General features: G+C 29.2%; 4 protein-coding genes across 13 annotated transcripts; 2 read left to right on the top strand and 2 right to left on the bottom strand.

The window, feature by feature from the left end:
* Positions 1 to 11: 11 nt before the first annotated feature.
* Positions 12 to 4,296, bottom strand: Mgat4a (alpha-1,3-mannosyl-glycoprotein 4-beta-N-acetylglucosaminyltransferase a). Of its 5 annotated transcripts, XM_069117973.1 has the most exons (11): positions 3,847 to 3,996; positions 3,558 to 3,734; positions 2,571 to 3,202; positions 2,434 to 2,480; positions 2,045 to 2,355; positions 1,840 to 1,970; positions 1,633 to 1,740; positions 1,351 to 1,544; positions 1,150 to 1,286; positions 963 to 1,078; positions 12 to 862 (listed from the first exon to the last, which is right to left on the bottom strand). In XM_069117973.1, the coding sequence occupies exons 3-11, from the start codon at positions 3,102 to 3,104 to the stop codon at positions 833 to 835; spliced, it is 1,608 nt and encodes a 535-aa protein (XP_068974074.1). In that variant the 5' UTR covers positions 3,105 to 3,202; positions 3,558 to 3,734; positions 3,847 to 3,996; the 3' UTR covers positions 12 to 832. The 5 variants fall into 5 exon arrangements, with proteins under 5 accessions (XP_068974074.1, XP_068974104.1, XP_068974064.1 ...); XM_069118003.1 differs by lacking the exons at positions 3,558 to 3,734; positions 3,847 to 3,996 and adding an exon at positions 4,163 to 4,296; XM_069117963.1 differs by having other exon boundaries at positions 3,558 to 3,996.
* A 109-nt stretch (positions 4,297 to 4,405) lies between these two features.
* On the top strand, positions 4,406 to 20,665 carry Eps-15 (Epidermal growth factor receptor pathway substrate 15). Of its 5 annotated transcripts, none has more exons than XM_069117869.1 (14): positions 4,406 to 4,703; positions 5,187 to 5,231; positions 5,340 to 5,573; positions 5,640 to 5,912; positions 6,006 to 6,218; positions 6,302 to 6,447; positions 6,531 to 6,690; positions 9,654 to 9,899; positions 10,505 to 10,567; positions 11,458 to 11,801; positions 11,879 to 12,045; positions 12,118 to 12,266; positions 12,346 to 12,651; positions 13,633 to 20,665. In XM_069117869.1, the coding sequence occupies exons 1-14, from the start codon at positions 4,677 to 4,679 to the stop codon at positions 14,359 to 14,361; spliced, it is 3,102 nt and encodes a 1,033-aa protein (XP_068973970.1). In that variant the 5' UTR covers positions 4,406 to 4,676; the 3' UTR covers positions 14,362 to 20,665. The 5 variants fall into 5 exon arrangements, with proteins under 5 accessions (XP_068973970.1, XP_068973989.1, XP_068973952.1 ...); XM_069117888.1 differs by having other exon boundaries at positions 6,290 to 6,447; positions 13,596 to 13,734; XM_069117851.1 differs by having other exon boundaries at positions 4,407 to 4,703; positions 6,290 to 6,447.
* LOC138181043 (uncharacterized) lies at positions 6,795 to 8,775 on the bottom strand. The gene is made up of 8 exons (XM_069115546.1): positions 8,643 to 8,775; positions 8,402 to 8,585; positions 8,172 to 8,334; positions 7,796 to 8,117; positions 7,527 to 7,732; positions 7,259 to 7,440; positions 7,048 to 7,203; positions 6,795 to 6,971 (listed from the first exon to the last, which is right to left on the bottom strand). Exons 1-8 carry the CDS (start codon positions 8,773 to 8,775, stop codon positions 6,800 to 6,802), a joined length of 1,518 nt encoding a protein of 505 aa, XP_068971647.1. The 3' UTR covers positions 6,795 to 6,799.
* Positions 20,666 to 21,604: 939 nt separating the features above from the next.
* Positions 21,605 to 23,507, top strand: LOC138182221 (zinc finger and SCAN domain-containing protein 31). Of its 2 annotated transcripts, none has more exons than XM_069117838.1 (3): positions 21,605 to 21,931; positions 22,372 to 22,831; positions 22,906 to 23,507. In XM_069117838.1, the coding sequence occupies exons 2-3, from the start codon at positions 22,429 to 22,431 to the stop codon at positions 23,370 to 23,372; spliced, it is 870 nt and encodes a 289-aa protein (XP_068973939.1). In that variant the 5' UTR covers positions 21,605 to 21,931; positions 22,372 to 22,428; the 3' UTR covers positions 23,373 to 23,507. The 2 variants fall into 2 exon arrangements, with proteins under 2 accessions (XP_068973939.1, XP_068973929.1); XM_069117828.1 differs by having other exon boundaries at positions 21,608 to 21,931; positions 22,389 to 22,831.
* Positions 23,508 to 24,456: the final 949 nt, after the last annotated feature.

Below are 24,456 nucleotides of genomic sequence, written 5' to 3'. Positions count from 1 at the left end.
ATATATATATATTTATAATAATATATATTTATATAAGAAGCTATACGAAATAAATAATACATATACGAGAACCATACAAACTTCAAATCACCGTTCACTTTTTAATATATAACAAGTATTCGAATCTCTAGACATTAATAATATTTCTTTAATAATATATTACAGAAAGAATATAAATTGCACATAATTACACATATTACAAATGTATATTTGTTCAACGGTTTTTCCTTGTTTTACGAAAAGATAAATCACTTGTTTGTTCCACTGACCTTAACATTTCTTAAAATAGTCTGGCACTTATTTTTATCGCGATGTTAAGTATATGACATTCCTATTCGCATTAGTAGTATTGTGCGAGAGATTCAAGTCACAGAAACTTCCTTGCTCACATACTAGAAATACCTACATAAAATTATAAGTGGTGTTTCGATCTTTGATAAATGAAATAACATATTGACTACGCAGGTACTGTTTCGATTAGAGAATTGGTAAAATTGGTCAAAAATTTCGTAAGTTGCTCGAAAACGTATCTCAGAAAAAGAATTAAATATTTTTGCTAATAAAGGACTTATATTCATATCGTCCCGTTATACGTAATGACGATTCATCTTTTAAAAACAAAATTTTGTTAAACTCACTTTCTAAATTAAAATCAGATCTACTAAAATATTGTATAAGCTATCTCTCATGGTGGACGGTGGAAAATAATCTTTAATCTATAATCTATCAAGATATGATGACACGAAAATAAAATTAAAAATAATTTAATAATTAGCTTATATTATCCCTGTAGATGATGCCGAAAAAATTTTCGAAATATTTTTTCCGAAGGTCAACTAGGATGATCTTCGACTATATGAATCTGTTAATATAAAAAATGAAAAATAAATGTGAAGATCTGTGTAAATTTTACTTATATAACATTTATAAATATAACAACATTCTTTACTGACAAATGTTACCTCAGATAAGATAGCCCAATTTTCACTTTCGCTGTGTACTGTCAAACGAAGTATCAATATTTTCCCTAATTTTGGATCTACCGTTCCTTGAGCAATCCCAAGTGCATCAAACTTTCCTAATTATAAACAGCGTTATATATATATATTATTAATTACATATGCCTATTCATATAATATTGTACAATACCTATAATAACATAACCATCCTCGGTAATGTCATTACTATTTCTATTCATGGATGCAGATATCTTTGTAAAGACCTCTACTGTAGTGTTATAAAATCTATCAGATGGATGCTCAGGATTTCCACTTCTAAATAAGTACCTGCATTACAAAAGTTAACGTCATAATTACTTGTTGCATAAAATATGATACATGTTTAAAATACCTTTTTATAAAAATAGGATGGGAGAATTTGAATTTTAAATGGTCTCCGGGTTGCGGCAAAAGACCCCAAAAGAATGATTCACCTTTATAGGCCTTTTGTAATGTATATTGTTTGTAAGGTTTAATTTGTGTTTCTACTGTCGCCTCTGGATTTTCGTGCGCATAATATAATGTTATTTTTCCAAATTGTTTATCCTGAACATAACATTTATAATAACTATAGAATATGGAAAGAAAAACAGAAATACCATATGTGTAATTGTTTTCCTTTTAATATATGTACCTTCAATTTCTGTACTTTTCCTTTCAGCGAGGAGTGTGTTCCTATATGTTGAAAAAGCGAAGGTTTGTAGTGAACCCATAATTCTGCTTTAGCCATTTTACAATGTTTCTAGAATATACAAAACATTAACATAAATACATTACATACAAACATAAGTGTCTCTAAAATATATTTCTTCCTAATTCGCTATTAAGTGTATACACTTACACTATCTTTGTCAAGACTACAAACTTTAGTTGATACCAAATGATCTAATAACCAGTCAACTGGTTTATCGTTATGAAACATTAAAAAAAATTGTATCAACCATGGCAGTTCTGCACATTTAAATAACTTTCCTGATAAAAAATTATGAATATAAAACAAAGCAATTAATTTTAGCAATTAACATATCAATATCAATATAACATACCGATAAATCCTAATTGACAAAAGTCCAAAACAAACCAATTTTCTTTAGTTGCTATCTTTTGTAGTGCAAAAGATTTCATTGTTGTTATAAAATTCTTTTTAGCTAAAATATCGTCTTCCAGTTGTACATAAAATGTTCCTTTTGTCTGAGCGTATGACATAAGAAATGCAAAATCTAAATTTTGCTTTGACCTCCAAACAACTCTTTGGTGGTCATCACCTAAAGTATCGTGCAATTTGGATAAATCTGGGTAATAAGATGCAGATGGAGATATTACATCAATTACACCAGCTTCAAATTCAGTTGGGAACCTGAGATATAAACAAATAAATTAGATATATTAAGAAATGGATAGCATCAAACATTGCTATTTTTTACATATAACTTACTGAACTTCAATTTGTTTTGCAACATATGTTACATATTCCAAATCTGTCTGTAAAAATATATATGAATGATACATAGATAAAAATAGCTATAGTGCAATGTTTCAAGGCAACTTTGTTATTATCTTACAAATACTTACTTCTGCAATTAACACGATGATTAAAGTATCTGCTGTCTCCACAGAATTCATGCGATCTAGTAAATTTTTAAGTGTTGCCATTAAATAACTTTGTACTTCTCTTTTAACTGTTGGTACACCAAGTACCATGCTAACTCCAGTGCGACCTTTACTCTGTACAAATGCTGGACGTAGACTATTAGGATCATTCAAAAAATGAGGAAGAAAATTATATATAGATGGCAATTTTATGTTGGTCACATTTGATGTGGTATTGTTAAGTAAAAATTGAAGATCTGGCAAAATGTGATTGTTCTCTATTAATTGCAATAACTGATGTGACAATAAATTTATCTCTTCTTGACTTGTAATATATTTAGCATGTAAATGTTCCAATTTAGCTTGTAATTCTGCGATACTATTTTGCAAGACTGTTTCTTCATGCAACTCTGATGGTGATAAAAGGTTTAGAATGGCGCATGGTATTAATACTATTGAGAGTATGATCAAACATCGTCTTCTTATGGGTGTCAGAGCTACAAAATGAGGCGTCATCTTCTTGATACTAAATTCTACATGGTTATAGTCATTATCTTGTGGAATAAAAACAAATTCTCAATGATATCACATTATAAGTTCACACCATGGGGAACCTAAAATATATTGATATATGTAAATGCATAATAATTAAACAACATGAAAACTGAAAAAATAGAAAATCATGAAAATCTAAATGACATTAGAAATGAAAGATTAAAGTAACATCAAATTCCAGATAACACAAAAGAGCAGATAATAAATTAAAAATTATATATTTATTATTATCTATAAAAATTATGTATGAAATATGAAAAAGGTAAACAAATCGTTTACAGATATACGATCATTTCCAAAATTGTACATTGAAAAGGAAAGCATCATCTGCACCAAAAACAGGAAAGAAAAGATCATGACAGGAATATATCTACTATGCTTTTAGTGTTTTGTTTTCCGAAGATTAATATTTACCATGAAACATCATATAGTCGTGAATTCTTCGGATAATGACAAAGCAAAACTTATGAGACTTACTAGATTTAACGAATATCATTATCGATTATAAAGTGTTCATTTTAGACCGGTAGTTTTCTTCGATGAAAACCAGTATTATTTTCTTTTAATCGACAGTAGCATTTTGTTAATAACCTGTAAACTTGACTTTTTCTAAATATTATACTTTATTTGATCAAAGATCTGATTATATTGTGCTATTTTCAATTGATGTCTAATATAATCTCGATAAAGACAATTTTCTTACTCGAAATTGCTCAGGGGAAAAAATTTTGGTCGATCGTTTCAATTCGTTCTGATTCATTTTACAACTAACGCGTCATTCGATTTTTTCATTCTCTTTCTGATGTATATCACGTATTTTTATATAAAAATCGTATAAATTATATATTATGGCAAATTACTAACATTGGTTCTACATACGTATTATAGCATAACCTATTTTACTACAACAATACAAATTGGAGAGTAGCAGCACCAATAGTAGTGATACTTGTAAATTTTTAATAAAATGATAAAACGACTAAAAATGTAAATTAAAATGTACTCTTTTTACAGCATACTTTTCAATTGATTGGGAAAACAAACTTGTTTATAATTTTAGAAAACAATACATGAATAATTTTCAATACACTACAGAACAGTTAATCGAAAATTGTATTCAAATTTGAAATAACTCATTTCGATACAAATTATCTATAAAATAATATAGATATATAGATATTCAAGTTACATAGATACTCAATTTGAATCGTAAGTTTACATCGTGCGCATGAAGTCTAGTTTGCATGATTATCGGTTGATGAAAAGAAGGTGGAATATGAGAATATAAGGCACGAGTGATATAAGACGGCAATCGAGCGCTACAAGCGGCAGAAGTGTTTCATATTGTTGATAAATTTCATTTACTTTCTTTCGTTCGTCCAAATAATTTGACAGGAAAAGTATAATCGCTGTTCTGCGTTTCGTTAATGTATCTGACAATAACAATTGTTCTACAAAATGTTAAGTAAAATAGTTAATATGACATACTATCGATTCATAGTCTGATTGGTTAAGCCAGTGTTCAATGCAAGTATGGCCGCCCTGCCATCACCCACGCAGGTATATTATAATTTTTATAATTTTATCGGGCTATAATATTCAATATACTAGATCTATTATTAATTAGATTTTTTGAAAGATTCATCTTTCTTCCGTGTAAAGCGATACCACTTTTTGCCATACACATTATAAATACAACCATACTTGTGTCGTCAGTTACTCAAACTTCTTTGACAGTACATACAAATAATCTTTCGATAAATCTACATTAAATACATTATCTCCTCTATGTACTTCTTGATAAACTTCTTGATAAAATAGTTATAACTTACATATCATAAAACTTAATAATTTGAAGCTTTTATTCATATATTTGTTAATGTTAATATATTATACATTTGCGGCAATTATATTTGCGGCAATTTGTGTGAGTTATTTATGCATAATACTATTAACAGTTTGTCATATGATACAATTTATGATATAATAGGAGTGAATATATACATATATATATATACATTTAATAAATTTGTTTTTATACAGGTGGCTGGAAGCCATACTGCTATATATGAAGCTTATTATAACCAGGTATAGTTTTATGTATTTTCATATAGTAATATCTTATATGTTTATATATCTAGATGGTTTGAAATTAAATATTTGATTAATGTGTTATATGACGCATGACATATGAAGGTGGATCCAAATGGATATGGACGAATTGGTGCGATGGAAGCTGCAAGATTTCTTAAGAAATCCCAGCTGAGTGATGTTGTACTAAGTAAGATATGGGATATGGCAGATCCACAATCACGTGGATCATTAGACAAATCTGGTCTTTTTGTTGCTCTCAAACTTTGTGCATTAGCCCAAGCAGGAAGAGACCTTAGTATGTCAAATTTAAATATAGAATTGCCACCTCCAAAAATGGTAAACTGTTATATTATTTAATACACGAAATAAATTATTTTACTTATCGCCGTTACATATTTTTAGGGTGATATTCCTGTAATATCTCAAAAAAATATAGTAAATACTGTACCAGTAATAACATCTGTCAGTAACGGAGATTGGTCTATTAAACCTTCAGAAAGAGCCAAATATGATCAACTTTTTGACAGTTTGCAACCTTCAAATGGATATATACCTGGGAATAAAGTAAAGGATGTTCTTATGGATAGTAAACTTCCTTTGGATACACTTGGAAAGATTTGGGATCTTGCAGATATGGATAAAGATGGTATGCTGGATAGACATGAATTTGTTGTTGTAAGTAACTTACACTATAATATACAAGATAGTTATAATAAATTAATTTTTTATTTCTATAATATAATTTGATGTATTATTTATTTAATACAGGCCGTGCATTTAGTGTATAAAGCTTTAGAGAAATATGCTATACCAAGTGTACTTCCACCAGAATTAATGCCACCGGCAAAAAGGAAAGATTCTACAACACCAGTACCAAAATCTCCTGCGCCAATTGCTGTAATTACAACAGTCCCACCATCTATTCCACCTCTACCTAATGTACCTCCAGTGAAGAGCATGGTTGGTTTGGATACAGTAAAGGTAATATTTCAATTGTTAAATAAAAATAAACATTAAATATTCTAATCCTAATATAAAAATATATGATATAGACGAATGTACAGTGGGTAGTTTCATCTGAGGATCAAATAGTAGCAGACAAACTATTTTTGCAAGCTGATCTAGATATGGATGGGTATGTCTCAGGTATTGAAATCAAAGATGTCTTCCTTCAAAGTGGACTTCCACAGACTGTCTTAGCTCATATATGGTACATATATATTTTAATTATACTGTTTACTGGTTAGTAAAGAATAAGGAAAAAATGAAAGAAATTTTTTATTTATTTTTCAGGAGTCTTTGCGACACATGTCAAAGTGGGAAGTTAAATAAAGAACAATTTGCTCTAGCTATGTGGCTTATTAAACAAAAACTGAGGGGTGTTGAACCACCCACAGCTTTGAGCCCTGATATGATACCACCATCCATGCGAAAACCAACTGAATCTGTTGTGGTAAATATCTTATTGTATCAAAATAATTCTTTCCTTCTTTCTTAGTTATTTATACCTTTTTTGCAACATCGTGTGTTGTTTTATTTCAAAGAAATAGTGCACGATGCAGTTAATGTATCGTAAAACGTTTACGAGTTTGAAATGCCCTCCAAAACACAATCATGAATACAACAATTATTAACATTCCACCAATCATAATAACACTGTAATTTGTTTGTAGTTCCATTTCTCCAGTTACATTCAATTTTATTACACCAACGATTTCATTTCTTTGCCAGCAACTGTAAACAGAGTCATTATGAATTGTATTTCAAGTATTATTGTTTAATTCGACTTAATAACTAAATAACTATTTACCTATATATATTTGCATCTTGAAATTTTAATGATTTGAAAATTATATGCATTTGCGAATTAAAATAAATTCTTCCTTCAGATTGGTCTTTTACAATAGACGGATTTAAGATTTTGTCATCTATTTTCCAATTAATTGGTACATCTGTATTTAAATTTCTGGAAAAGTAAAAATAGTTTGAATGTATTTCTTTAATTTTCAATGTTATTTTACCCTGGACACACAAGAACTGCTTTTTTATCATGTTTTTGATAAATTGTTGTGCGTATAACTGGCGGCGATGGAGCGGGCATTCCTTGAACCATAGAATATATACCAGCACTATTATTTGCACTTTCAAGTACATTTCCCTTCTTATCTCGTACTTCGAATATTATATTTTCTGGACACTTTATCTACAAGGAAGTTATGTAAATTTAATTGTATATTAAATATTAAGCACTACACGAAATATTCTTATTTGCATAATATTTAATAATACCTTACAATAGCGCACCATAATTTCTGTTTTTCTATCTTTAATATTCGAAATGTCCAAAGCTTTTGGCAAATATTTACTGTTACAAGGTATTTTGTTTCTAAATAAACGTAAAACCATTTTGATTTTATCATTCATACTTTTATCTATAATTTGATCCTGAATTGTGGTTGTAGTTTCTATTGTTCCATTTTGTTCATTCTCTGTAGCTAAATGTTACACATTTTGAAATTTTAAGATAGATAATGCATAGCACAAAAAAAAAGGTATACTTTGCCGTTTATAATTTGCAAGTTGTTTTTCTTCTATTATACTTTTCTTGTTGATATCTGCACGTGAAGAAACAGTACAATATCCATACCGAACTTTTTTACCAACTACATTACAGTTAGAACATAAGGACCATTTAGTCCATGTTGTATAGATATTTAAATTATATTCTGATACAATATTTTGTGGTATTGCATGAGGCATATTGGGTGCTGTTGTAGGATATACAGTTTTTACTCCTTCAAGATCAGTGTCAATGGATATATAGTAATATATTGATAATGTATCCCCAAATTTACACCAATATTGACCATCTTGTTCAGACTGTAAAGACTGCTGTATTATTATGGCAAAAAATATTCATTTACTAAATTCTACCTTAATGTTATGTATTATTAATGATCTGTCTTCTGGGGAAATGAACACATTATCTGATTCTATAAGCCTACTTGTATCATTGCTAACAGTATTATTGAAATACCATTCTACATCATCACTAACATATATTTCTATTGGAGAGATACATATTTGACATTTTAATCTGAAATTGGTGTATTAGTAATATTATTATTATAAAATAAGTAATAAAAGTATTCTTTTCATCATACGTGACAAGTGTTCCTTGTAAGGCTTGAAACGCTATTGGATACATCATCTTCTCTGATCCAATTTCGTTATATGTCTTTTTTAAACATTCATAATATTCCTGCCATAACTCTTTGTGTATCTTTCTAAGTGTTTCATTTGCTCTTGGATATTCATATTCATTAATATCAAGAAGAAGTTCACTCTCTTAATGGAAAATAAAAAGCTACTATATTTTTGCTGAAAAATGGCAAAAATTATTACCTTTTTGTTTATTCAATTTTTTATTTATTTTTTTACGAAGTTCATTATATTTTTTCCATAAATTTATTCCTATTATAAAATTAGAAACTATATTTAATAAGAGATAAAGATATAGCAACAATTTTAACCGCATCTTATAGTATTATGAAACTTGACATACGTTTTTCAATTTTTTATTTATTAGAAATTTATTTCTTTACATTGAAATCAACAAACATGTCAAAATGTAGTAAATGTAATTTAAATGCATTGGAAATATGTTCATTATGTAAAAAGGAAAACAATTTGGATATGGCAAGTTGTATAACAATTGTGCCTGTCTTAATACATAATAAAACGCCAATAGTTACCTTGAAGAGAGAAAAGGCGAGAAATGTTATGTTTGCAAAACAGTTACAAATAGAAGCGAGAAAAGCAAAATTAATATCTTTGTATGACACAAATGATCCGGAAAAAATCAAACCTAAAACTCGTCGTGAATACATAGAAGAATTCATAATTAACACAATAAATGACAGCACATTTATTTCTATAAACTGATTTAATATGAGGTATATAATTCATTGAAAAATTGCAATGCTTTCTCTAATGGATAGCGGTAGCAAGAAGGAATTAATTTTTTATACCCTGTACTGACAAAAAAACGTGTTGAATTGAATTGTATAAAAATTATTAAATTATTTGGTAGTTTTTTTGTAAATGATATGGAATTTTGCTTATTGTAAAGAATTATATCCCAATAAAACATATTTTAGAACTGTTTAAAGTTATTTAAAATATTTAGATAGTTGAAATATAGAATGTATTAATTTTGTTACATGGAATATGATTATCCAAAGGTAAATATATTTTCAAATTACATATGATATTTAAGCTCTAACTTGACATATGTTTTTATATATTATTATACGCACACACAAAATATTTGTACTGTCACTATATAATTAAATCATCGTTTCATATAACTTATTTCCCTTTTCTATTTTCAATAAAATGTATTTTCATTTTTAGGAAAACAATAATGTCTCTGGTTATTCAAACCCAGAATTGGACATGATAAGTAAAGACATAGCAGAACTTGTAAAAGAGAGGCAAAGTATGGAACAAGATATAGCACAAAAGGAAGCTGATATTAAGATAAAGAATGGTGAAATTAAAAGTTTACAGAGCGAACTGGATACACTTGCTGCTACATTAAAACAATTAGAAAATCAGAAAGGTGAAGCACAAAAGCGATTGAATGATTTAAAAGCTCAGGTAAATAACATTTTAATTTGGTATATTTGGATGATTTGCTTGTTGAATGTACAGCTTTGCTTACATATGAAATTAGAAACATGGATTTGTGAATTGTATATAATGCTTTTGTTAAGATATGTAAATAATTAAGTGTACTACAATTTCTACAATTTAGAAATTATTATTTGATACAAATTAAGTTTTAATAATATAATTTAACACTGCATATTGTATTATTACACTATCATGTGTTTCACAAATTATTTTTTTGCATACAAAATAGTTATCAATCAAGGAAAGAGGTATAAAGTGTAAGAGTCTTTTCCTGTATTTAATATTATCTTTTTTAACATTTTCGCATATTTCATAGTATAAGTTATACGATACTTAAAATCATTTTTATACATATAGCATGTTTTACATTATATAATTATTTCTCCTCATACATATTGACAGATTTATTTATTTATGATCTTTCTCTGATTACTTTTTTTTCAATCAATATAATTTATACTTTATATAATAGAATATTTATCAATTCATTTTATTGTTTTATTTTACAATGTGTTTAGATCCTTCATTATGATTTAGTTTTATTATGTTTTATTGTGTTTGGCTTATAGAAGACAGAAGTAGATAAAGATTTGAGTGAGGTCGAGCAGAAGATACGTGAAGAACAGAAAAAGGTACATCAAAAATTTCTACTTTTAATGAAGGGCAGGTACGGTTGCGAAATACAGATTCTATTTCTCACTACTATGAGATACTGGCTACAATTCTTTAGTACTTCATCAAGTATAATACTATAAAATGATAAAAATCGGGATAGCTTTTTGCAAGAATAATGATAAACCTACAAAAATTTAAAAATAAAAACATTTATGATTTCATTTTGCGTATTAATTATATTCAGAAAATAATTATATGGGACTTTATTTTTATCTATATAAGCATATGTATAAAATATAAATATAAAAACTAATGATTTAATATATATACGCCACACATTATTTTAGAAAAAGCTTTATTTGTTTCTGTTACATCTGCATAGTTAATGCTAGTGCTTTGCTGCTGCATTGCATGATAAATTGGTTGTAGCATAGATTGCCATCAAAAGAATTATATTTGCTTTACAACTTTGTGTTTGAGACTCCAGTCTAGTAAAAATTATGAAATCATGTTTTAACTTTATAAAAGCATTTCATATAAATCTATATGCTAAATTTAATTTTTTTCAAGATTGATAAAAATACAAGTATTTAATCTGGATTTGAGTCTTAAATTTTTATAATTGTATATAATATTTTTCTGTATTTAAAAATATATATTGATAATTGCAAATAATTAAGTGTAGATATAACACCATACGTTATTAACAATATGTAATTAATATATTATTGAATGACTATAAACTTTATTAAATTACATATTTAGTCTTTGTATATAGTCTATAAGTTACATATATATGTATATGTGTATCTACAAATATACTTAACATATTACAGAAATATACTTTTATACTTATGTTATAATAAATGAATTATTGTATATAATACTTTATTACCATTAATAATAGGTTGATAAATTGCGTCAACAAGCAGAAGAGCAAGAATCGGTGTTGCGTGCTCAAGAAGAAGAACTGAATTTTAAACGACAAGAATTGGAAGGCTTGAGACAAGAAGAACAGCAGTTAGAACAGCAACAAAATAAAAGCAGGGACCAATTAAATGAACTCACTAAAAATTTGCAGGATACACAGTTGCAAATTTGTCAAGCAAAAGCAAAAATCACTCATTTACAAGAACAACAACGGCAAATGAGTGACGCAATTGCACTTTATGACTCTGCACTTGCAACTGGGGATGCCACACTTGTACCTGATACTAGTCTGCAATTTAATCCCGAAATTGAAAACTTAGAGTAAGTATTTAATATGTACATTCCTTAATTGTCTTTATAATAATATTACTTTATTATTTCTGTGTAAAAATTTATAGATATGAGAAGACAAGTGAAGAAGATAAGATTCAAAATAAGAAAAACGTTCAATTTTCTAATACAAATGGAGCAACAATAGATGGATTTGAACAAGATCCTTTTGCAGAACCATTTAATAATGCATCAACGCCAGATCCATTTGGAAGTGCATTTTCATCTCCAAATACTACTGTAAGATCTTTCAATTGAAATAATTACTTATATTATTATATAATTCCTAACGTAGCAATATATTTACAATTACAGGGAGGAGGAGGAGGAGCAGGGGGATTCACAACTGACCCATTTAGTGTATTTGATGATAGCAATGCTGTTGTGAAACAAGATCCATTTGATCCATTTGGAGATGGAAAAAGAAACGATACTAAAGCTACCACTACAACATCAGTAAGTCATTATAGGAATAATGAATTCTTTCAAGAATACAGCTGTTATTTGGTTTATTTATTAGTTCTTTTTCTCCTAGGCGACAAAAGATCCATTTGGAGATGATCCATTCGCAAATCTTCATGCACCACCTCGACCAGAAAGTCCTAGTCCTGCTCTCCCTCCTAAAAAAGCAAAACAACCTCCACCACGACCAGCACCTCCTCGACCATCTCAAGGACCTACCGGTCCTCTACGAGCAGCACCGGCACCGCCTACACCTTCTCCTACACCTGATCCCTTTGCAAATGCTTTCTCTGCTCAACAAGGCATAATAGATAACAACAACAGTAATAATTTTAATACGTCTACTGGATTTGCAGATTTTGCTAATTTTGATTCTAAGGTATGTACTTCCACGTTTTCAAGTGTCATATAATATTGTTGAAAATTATGCTCCTATTTTATCAGTTGGTAGAACAATTATTTTCTTGGCACTCTGAATTGTGTTAACCAATCTCCTTTCGTTCTGTTTAAGTGTTCCAATATATCTTCCTGGGCATATCCCTTCCTTCCTCAGTTTTGTCAATGTCCAGTACGTTGTATGCTGTTACTTTACGTTTTAAATACAGTTATTTTTAACGAAGGTGTAATATATTGATAATGACTTAAACATTACTTAAAGTACAATGCTATTTTACATAAATAGCGATATGATTCTTAACTCACATTTCTAAACTACGAGTTACTTAATATTACTATATAATATGTCATTTTAATATATTACAATATTATTTTGTAAAATATATTTATATTAAAAAAAAGATTAATTATATTTTTTGTTTTATATTTAGGTAGAAGCTGCACAATTTTCAGTTTATTCATTGATCCGACTCCTGGAGCATGCTGTCTACAAATTAATTAATTTGTTCTCTTTGTTCCAGTATTCTATTTTCTTTTTATAATATTGCATGGAAATTTTTACATTATTTAAATAAAATGTTCGAGTTAATTCGACCAATTTAATGTCATAGAATCTTTAAACACATGTTTATTTATCCGTGAATGGTTTAAAAAGCGTTCACTTATTATTTTTATCTATCATTTGTTGTTTCTTTTATATTTCGCTCAAAGTTGATTATCAGTTGACTACTAATTGATTAATTTAGTAACATACTACAGATTATTGCGTGTTAGCGTTTTTTATTTGTAACGAAATTAAAACGAATGAACTCGAATATTTTGACTCGCTTGCAATTGAGTATATTCTAGTATTCAACAACAGCCACGTATGGTCCAGCAGCCTGACGATAACCAGCGGTTCTTGCGCTATTCTTTCTACCTTTTCAGTAAACGAAAATTGACCACTGAAAAAAACCTGCTTCAGCCGGAACCAACACTGACTCGAACGGCACCACCCAGACCAACCAGCAGAACACATACAGTATCAACGGTAACTCCAAAGCTGCCGGATTTCACGGAAGATCCCTTCAGAGACTATCGATACGAAGATCCCTTTAACATACCAGATCCTTTCGCCGATGATGCAGAAGATCATAACGCGAACAAGAGTGAAACAACGGCTGGCAACGTGGATCCATTTAGTTACGGAACAACCTCGGTACTCTCTCGTAAAAATTCGTTCACCAAAAGCTTTGATATTGATTTTTCAAATACTTTTCCTCTGACTAAAAGCAAGTTTGAGAAAGACAATGCTAAATTCGATACTGATTTCGTGAAAGCATTCTCTGACGACAACAGAAATATAAAGACCATCGATTCTGATGCGTTTTCAAACTTCAAGATAAAAACGGTTGACATAGATGAAGCATTTTCCACCAAGAATGAAAAATCTGCCAGAAGGCACGGACAAGATTTAGCACACAATAGATCTAAAACTACTTTTAATGATAAAAAATCGAAAAATGACATGGGTAAAATTTGGAACGGTAACAATGCACCACCTCTCTCGTTAAGCGAAGAAGAGCAATTTGTTTGGGCATCTCAACAAAGCTTAAAGACCGAGGAGGAAAGGCGTAAGCGTAAACAGCAAGAAGAGGCTGAATTAGCTTTAGCCCTTGAACTAAGTAAGCAAGAAAAATCCGGAAAATTGTAAATTTTATCGGTAAAAGCACTTTCTGTTTGATTTATTTGATTGAATTGAAACATATACATATATATACATATATATATACATATATTTTCGGGCACAACGACTTTACGAATCTTCATAATGAAATCAGAACTGAAAGATATATGATGTGTTAACTTATTATTAATAACTATGAGATCTGTGCTAATGAAAGGCTATGAAGGATAATCGCGTAATGCTTATTTTTAATACTACTTAGCATATCATAATCACGGTGGCACGAAAACAGAAATTGAATCAAGCATACACGCATCCAACAATTTATAGAAACATTAATTATGTAACATCAAGAAACATTTCACCGCATATGAAGTCAGTTTTGGATGTGATCTTCTTGGTTTTCGTCCGATACAGGATACATTTAAGTATTCAACTATATAGTTACAAACAAATCTCTTGATGCATTGAATACTATTTGAACATAAAAAAAAAATTATATTGAACCGCGCGCTCTTTTCGATACTCTGGTTTACCACAGAGGAATCGATCGATTTTGTAAAAAAGTAAAAGGAAAGGAAAGATTAATCATTGCCTTGCAATATCGAATTCTAAGATAATGACACTTATATACTCGTAGTTGGTTGTACACTATCGCTAACGTTAAATTAGCATGTATAAAAGCAAAATATAATGGCAGATTATTGGATTGACAATAAAAAAAAAAAATGTTATGTACACGTATTCAGTGAGTTCAAAGTGAGCGGATTAGTAATATAAATGGTTATCCGCATTTGAGCAGATAAAAGATTCTCAACATCGTTATACGAAGTACACTTTAATATATATAATATACATCTGTACATTTGCGAATAACAGCGGAGTGTAACATTTTTGTTTGTTTGATCTGCACTATTAATGATGTCTTATGCATGATACTCTAACTCGGTACATGTCTTCGTCAATATTTACCGGAAGGCATTGAATAAGCGACATAAAAAAATCATTCTGGCTATATAAACGTTACTAGGTAGAAATACACAAAACATACGATATATAAAGATTATTAAGAAAATACTATTACATATTAGTATCCTTTTCGACATGTTATTATTGTGTATAAGAAAGATCAGTTACTGATTAACATAAAAATTTTCTGTTTCGCTCTAAATACTACATACTAAAACTGTAATAAAATCCAAATGAAATTTTCAGTTTTTTTTTTAAATAGACTCTGGACTTAATGAACAGATGATGAATAGAAGGTGCGAATAGTAAACAATGGTATTTGTTATGTTGTAGCAGTGTAAGTGAACCGTTCCAATGTTTGTGAGAATGCCGTCTGATTCAGCCTTCGGTCTTAGTACGTCCCAAAGAAATAAGGTGTTCAGATAAAGCGTAGCTCCGTGTTTGTCCCCGAATAATCTCGCGTAGCATGGAATCGTTCGAATCAAACACAAAGAGCCGCGTGTATCTTTACTTTTACAATTATAATCATATAACTTTACAACGACAATGTATTACGCATGCTGTATATATTTCTATCTGTATTATTTCATGGTAATTATTATAATAATTATGTTATTGTTATACCGCTATTACGATTATTATTATGATTACTATTATTATTATTATTATTATTATTATTATTATTATTATTATTATTATTATTATTATTATTATCATCATCATCATCGTCATCATCATCGTCATCATCATCATCGTCATCATCATCATCATCATCATCATCATCATTGATAGTGTAATAACTATATCATAAAAATACCAAGCGTTGTCAATATATCATTTACCAGTGAACAAAAAAGAAAGAAGAAGAAGAAGAAGAAGAAGTAAATGACTGTAAAATCGTATTATATTATGTGTTACTAACATAAATATGGTATTATTGCGTATCGATATCGTTGCTGTTTTGGATGCTTTGAGAGTATACATACATACATCACACAGTGGCAAATAAGTAGTAACTCGCGGGAATTGAAGACGTGTGTGCCAGAATGAATATTTATCGGAATAAACCAAATGACCTAATGCCACGCTTAATTCCACGCAATAATTTAGAGGGCCTCGTCCAAAGAGTCGAATTAATCTTCGGTTGTACGAACCATATTTTACTAGTAATAATGAATGATAGATACATCGTTTGACGAAATTTCGTTATATCTATTTCCATCGTTTAATATTTAACAACGATATTTCTATAATTATTTTACAAGATGATATTATTCTTTTCTTGCTATTAATTGAATGATTAGATTTTCCATGTATGAATTTGTGATTTTTATTCAAAATATGAATATTATTCTAGAATGCTTTCAATTTATTATATCGTTTAAAATGATTTATTTTTTAAAGGTAATTCCTATTCCTTCTGTAAATCTCATGTGTAAATTGTGTAGCCTTTAGATTTCTACAAGATATTTATTTGATAATTATAATGCAAGAAAGTTGGAACAACAGAAGAGATAAAATTCGATGAACTTTGTATTTTTTCCGCAGATCTGTTTAACACATTCTGTTGCATATACCACAAGATGAATGTACTGGAAGAAAAAATAATACACTTTAATGAAGAGCATACATACGTATACATGAGATAAATCGAAGTATATACATATACGCAAGCATTACTGAATAGCGTATTTAAAATGCGTTTAGGAAACCTGACTGCGACGTGTTTAGACTATGTATAAATAGAAAACGCTTTATTCCATTTTGTTTTTGTTAATACTTAAAGGACGATGAGCATATACAAGCGTTACTAAGTTAGAACGAACATTGTAACAATACATTTGATTTCAGTGATTCAATATCTATAGAAATTTGTATTTAAATGCGAAAAACGTCTGTAATTTTCTTTTTATTGGCAAATTTAAAAAAGGTATTTAAAAAATTATTCTATGCCTCGTTTTAATTAAATTATACTTTATAATGATACTTAAATTATGCAGAAAATTGTTAGTGAAATTGGAATGATGAACGTACTTGTCCATTAAGTTTTAACAATAAAGTTACGTTACAATAATACAAGTAAGATGAAATTATTAATATCGTTATTGATAAGAAAAGACGTTGATATCGTTGTTACCAATGTGCAGGTGTGCTAAGTGAACAGATGTGCAAAATTGTTCAAATCTCTTTCGTTCATGTTACATTTGTTTCGCTAATTTATTCGATGCAACAGGACACCACCCATGGAAAGTTGCAAAATATAAATGTCGAATATGAGTTTATTTATCGATATCATCGTGCTCCTCTACGCTGTTTCAATATTCTCGACGATATCCTTTATCTCTAACATAGTCAAAACGATCGAAATAACATACATTATTATATTACGTATCATTAAAAGCGTTATTCTCTCATTTATTTTGTATATTTTATTATTTCGGTATTTGAACATTATTTCAGCAACGAATGTTCTCTCTGAATATGTTTTCCTTTCTTTTATCATCTTCGTATCTTCTATAAAATTAAATTTAATCTTTTCTACACCTTTGTCCGTCAAAAGATATATTTCTATACTATTAGCGAAAGATATATCTTATAAAAATAACATGAAAAAAAATTTCAAAGAAATTTCTGTATCATCGCGTCGAGAATGAGGATAACATCGTTCAGGGAGTCACACAGGCATACCTGACTAAAGAACAGTAATATATGTACAATCCATATCGAAATTGTTATAGTTCACATGCAAATAACATGAGTTTTCGAATAGTATGTGATAAAGATGTGTATGTAAATGTATTTGAACTATGTATAATTAACTAATTCAAGTTATTAATCCCTCGACTGGTGCGCGGTAACGGAAATCGACTATATACGGTGTACTGTGCACAAAGAATGCTGGTTTTTTTTTATATATACATATATATATATATATAAATATATACATACATTTAGCGATTCGAAAAACATAAAAGCGACGTAAAAGAAACGAAAGGGAGTTGTAGCGATGCTTTGTTAATTTTATGTCCGCGACTCCCTCGCGTAGTAATAAATAAGAGAAAGATGTCGCGTATATCACTTTTGTTCTCTGTGTGTAATCAGCAAAAAGATACTCACGATGTTACATTGATTATATACAAATATACATAAATAATGTATGTATTTTCGGTAAACAAATTTCTCCGAGAGACTGAACATCGTAGAAGATCGTCCTTCGAAAGACAGGAATTTCGATTAGAGGTTTCTTCACGCGCGACTTTTATATTTCCGAGAACAAGGTTCTCGTTTTAGGTGTTGCCTCTGTTAGGTATCTTACCACATGGCAATTAATCTTGTCGACATTATTTTCGAATCATAAAATAAGAAAATGCGGCAAGATGCAGAAAGCTTGAAAAAATGTTGCTCTATCGATCAATCAGAAGAAGTAACAAAAAAAAAAAAGAAAAAAAAAAGAAAAAAAATAGAAAAGAAAAAAAGAAAATAAAGAAAGAAGTAAGAATTACTTTCAAGGCAGCGTTTGAAAGCTCACCGGAGAAATCTTCACTGTCAAGGACGTGATTGAAAAGTATTCTAGAAATTAGAAACAAATATTCGTCAACTTCAAATTTCTCCACGAGACCGAAAAACAGTTAGTGGAACCTCGAAAGTGTCTGTCATGGACAAACGAGATCCAAATGTATACGTAATTGCGTAAGAGTTATCGAAATTTCTTTGCTATTTGTTTAACATCGAAAGAATGCTGTTGCACATGTGTACATGTAGGTGAAACGCACGCCGACAATTTTCTCAATTTTTCATGTATCGCGAAAGTAGAAGATGTTGAGACTGTATTACTAATATACTTTATTGCTACCCACGTGCATTCCAGTGTCTCTAAAATTTGAGTAAGAGCGAGATTCTGTTGTATGAAACGATACTCTTCGAAAGAAAAATGATAGAACAGTATTCTTTGATACAACCAACGTAACGAAATCATAAACTCTTCTTGTTGAAATTATTCGTTGGCGAATTGCAACCTGTACGAGAGGTATTATGTTCCTTCTTCGTTGCTTATGTTCTAGCTGATTTTAAATAATTTCACTAACATGTCCCATACCGTATGAGATGATGTTAATAATGTAAACATCGATCGAAAACATTTGTTTAATAGAAATATTCTTCTGTTTAATATTAAACTAGAATAAAAAGAAACATCTTATTATATATTCACAATATCTATATAATTAGATATTGTAATTTAATATGTTAATACGATTCGACGATATCATTCGAAATGTTACATTTCTTACGGTGTCGTACGTGTTAAGTATCTTTGCTCAACGTCTAAGTATCTCGTAAGATATCTATTTCTATTTCGTAAAATGTATCAAGAAAGATATGATTTATCGCTTTTTGTGCTACAAGTTGAAAAATCAATTAGAAGTCTGATCATTCGAGACACGCTGTTGTACGCTCTAAATATTCCTGAATGCTCGCTATTTAGCTGGTAACAAAGATAATCTGTTGTTCGCCAAGCGTCTGCCAAAAGTGCATGCGAATAGTAATTTATTATTATCGCTCGTTGGAACTCGCGTTAAATAGACATCGTACAACGCTCGTCGTGATTCTCAAGTGGACGTAATTGATGATCTTTCATCGAATCATTACAAACATGAATATTTCACGAGTATCGTAGAAACTACTTCCTCGCTCAAAAATCTTAAGACAATTATTATATTAGGTTAAAAATTGGATAAGACTATGTATACAATAAGAATATCAAAAATTGTTAGTTATATGACAAAGAAAGTAAATGTTATTGAAACATGCATGCAATTTAAAATTTATAATTTACATCGGATATCAAGGTTTTATTAAAAACGGTAAATGCCCTAAGACTTTTGAGTGGGAGTATACATATTTCGATAATTATATCAAAGAAGTTTCCTGAAACGCAAGGAACCGGCTGTTCATTCGTATTCAGTCGTATTTTCGAAACTTCTTTCACATTATCGATTCTTATTAATTTATAACACATCGTTTCTATATTTTTGCAAATATCGGAGAACTTCAATGGTATCTTTTTAATCGATTATAAACATGTATTCGCAACTGGACAAAAGAATACTCAAGCCAATTAACTTTTACGAATTCGATATACACGCTTATATCTTTCGTCTCATTTTTCTTGATAAAAAAATACCAAGTTTATAATCAAGTTTTGTTATGTGACCACTCCGTGGTCATGTGATTAACAAATATATTGTACCGATGTTACGAGTTCTTATAGGCAAATACCTATATAGCAAATCGTTGTTTAATATAATATAACCCCTTGTACATAATAAGTTTAAATATACAAACATCTGGTTCACTATGTGTACATTAACCTACGTATACTTACTTCTCTCCGTTCTTTATTTTCGATATTCTTCGAAGAGGAATAAATTTTAAACTTATTTTTTTCTTAATTTTTACTACTTTCAACATTTTGCTTTTAAGGAACCGTACAATTATATTGATAGTAACATTGGAATTTATTTTAATTAAGTTATTTTTTACGATTTGTTAAAACTACACCCTCATTAAGAAAAAATATTTAATCTTGTTTTTAATTTCTTGAATTTACATTTCGTAAACTGTTTATACTTTCCTATCAGTATAAAATCCAGTATAGAAAAAAACAGAATTTAATAAATCGGATTAATAGGTTTATTTAAATTTGATTAAATATCGAAGCTATTTTCACTAAGATAATAATATAAATATATTCAATTGTCACACAAAGAAGAAGTTACGGTCCTGAAACGTGGATTTATTTACCGCAAGATGTCATCATTGCGAAAATGCATTCTTATCTAGTCATACCGGTTTTAAATTTAAATAAAAATAGCGTTATTATCGTAGATATGTATTAACCAGTACCCATTGAATATTGCGAGCTTTTCTAGCAAATAAAAAAAAAAGTTAAAATAAAATTTCGTCATATATATGAAATATGTATGACATATCAATACATAAAATATTAATTAATAATACACACACATAAATACATAAAGATGAATGAATATTATATTCTTAGCATTATTAGAAAATGATTATAGAGTACAAGAGTACGATATATATTTTAAGATGCAGAAACAATGCTAACTAAATAAATGCAATATTTTTATGATAGGAATATATAATAAATTTGAAATCATTGGAAGACATTGATTAGAATCGTTAAAAATATTACTAAAATTATAACATATTTGTCTAATATTTATTGATTTGATCGGGATATATATTGATACAAATCGTTATTTTTTTTTCGACGAATGCCTTAAATAGCCGCCTCTTTTAAATGCGTTATACCTTTTCTATTGTGTGATCATCGCATCGTTACGTATTTCGAAACGAAACTGCACTATACAAAAGTGATCATGATTGAGAGAGATTAATCGAGTACTTAGTTTGTTTTATAATATCTTGTTAATAAATGGATCATTAATACATAATCAGAGTGTATAGTTTTGTAAAATAAATAGCCTGTTAGAAGAAGGACTCGGAATTTCTACAGCAGCTGATGTGTAAAGATGGCCAAGCTCAATACAAACAAATAGTGATCAGTTATGTGCTGATTTCACAACTGACTGTGCACCAAGGGGTGAGTAAATTTGATTCACGTGAATAATGTAGATAAATAGTTTTATTCTGCAGTAACTGCAATATTTTCTAAGAATATTTCGAATTTTCAAAAATATTGAATAGTAAATGACATCTTTCCTGACCTGCTCAATAAAACTTCTCATTTACGTCGAATTTACGACAGCATTGTCTTCATATGTAAATTTTTGCTAACTAATCCTTGTATTCGAACTGATGTGTCGTTCACAGTTTTATCAAGTTTTTCTTTTATTGTTGATAAAATGTAAAAAGTAAAGTATTTTTTAGTTTCGCTTTTTTTTAGATAAAAATTGAAATTCAATTTCTTAAATTATTAATTCAACTTTTCTAAAAATGATCTTCAGTTGTTAGTCTCAATTGATAATTTTTGTATTTGTAATTATGTGCAATTTTTTAAGTCTTGTTAATTTTTTATTACAGTATTTTTATATTTATAGACAAACGATAAGGATATTTACTTTTATCATACGTTGAAAGATGGCTTATGATCCACGTAATATAAAATATCCATCGGATATGCACAACCATCAACATAATCAGCCTAATATCACTGGATATACATACTCTGGGCATCCAGTAACTCATGTTCAACAAACAGATGAAAATAGAAATGAGAATAATTGTGGAAATAAGGAAACGTGCCCTCAGATATCTCATCAATCTTCGGGTACACAGACTATTCAAAAAGTAGATGCAGCAACTATGACTGATCCGTTACAAATAGACTTTAGACTTACTTCAGAGTACTTAGCACGATGTTCTAGTACATTAGGTTTACCATATGTAACTAAGTATGAAGAAAATAGCAATAATTCAACGCATAATTGCCAAGAAATTCGACCAAAAATTGAATTTGAAGTTGAGCCACAGCATATCAATGGTAAATACATGAAAAAAGATATAACAGAAATTGAGAATGTTCTTTTTTGTAAATGATAAATTTTACTGTTTCAGGTATGTTAATATATCATTGTCCAGAATGTGCATACAGATTTGAAGACAGAGAGGCATTACACGAACATCTGGAAGATCACAGGCAACGACCTCACATTTGTGATATTTGTGGTGCAAGTTTAAAACGCAAGGAACATCTAGATCGTCACAAACAAGGACACAATAAAGATAGGCCTTATCAGTGTAATATGTGCTGCAAAGCATTTAAACGCAATGAACATCTTGCACGTCACATGATTATACACTCAGGTAGCAAAAATCAAGTTTGTACAGAATGTGGCAAAGCTTTTTATAGAAAGGATCACTTAAAAAAACATTTGCAAAGTCATAATAGTAGCAGAAGCAAAAATCTAAACAGTTCGCAGAATAATCAGAATAGCCATAATAATGGCGAAGAAGGATTAAGTAGTTTTGCGATGATGATGAGGCAGACTGGGCCACCTCCATTTTCTATTTTGAGAACTTAATACATTTTTATCTTAATCTTAAAACAAAGTTGTTTTGTAATTTAGGCAATTTAAATTTGAGAGATTGATACAGCGAGCTTTATCAGAGACACTTTCATGATGTAACGGAATAGTTGTTGATGGTTCCGAATTTTGCAGTTATATATATATATATGTATTAGTCTGGAAATGCTACTTATAATGTAGCTGAAAAACAAACAGGCTCTAAATTAATTCCGCAAATTTTATATTTCTCTTTTTAATATGCCTCTAATATGCACAATATTCTTAAAGTAAGAACGTACCTGTTAAGGGCAGTTTTTTGAAATGTAATATATATATTTAGATACTTTAAATAATTTTATTTAAAAAAGATATTTATATAAATTATTCAAGCTTTTATATAAATTACAACTGGGTATAAGCCCTAGTATTGTTGAATTTTTTTCTTTAAATCTTATATTTGATATGATGTTCGAAATATATGGAAAGAACAAGAATAAAACTAGCTTAGCAATAAAATTTTTAGTTTCAAATTTAATAAAAAGATGTTAGTATATTAATTAGATGTATCTTACTGTGTATTCTAAATTAAAGCAGCCTTTGTAAGATCAGCTTTTAAATAATTTCATCTTTAAGCAAAAAGAGATGCAAATACTTTATAATACCGTGCACAAACAATTCTTGTTATGCTCAAGATACTGAAAGAAGATGCGTATTTGTTATATATGATGTGTAAAAGTGGAACGAAAATACATGATTTTGTTTTCTGCTAAGATAACGGTATCAATCATCTTGGATCATGTGCCTAAAAGAAACAGCATAATAACACCTATCTTTGCACGTAATTATGAAAAAGGAATATAAAATCAACGTTAAGAATAGTTTGTAATCAATGGAATACATTTTGTAGCCCTAACTGGAAAGGAACATTGCACAAAGTACGGTCGTTTTAAAGTAAAAAACAAAGCGTTGCATAATTATTTTTTATCGATATTAATTTCTCCGTTACTTTTTATTTATATGCCTTTACCTTCTTTCATGTTGTACATTGTAAATATGTAGGATTAAAGAAACTTTGATCCAAGTTAGAGTAAGAGCAATG

This window comes from Bombus flavifrons, chromosome 1, assembly GCF_040668555.2.
Source record: "Bombus flavifrons isolate JBK064 chromosome 1, iyBomFlav1_principal, whole genome shotgun sequence".
Classification (NCBI taxonomy): Eukaryota; Metazoa; Arthropoda; class Insecta; order Hymenoptera; family Apidae; genus Bombus; species Bombus flavifrons.
Note: the sequence above shows the minus strand (reverse complement) of the source record. Positions and strands in the feature narration are given on the sequence as shown.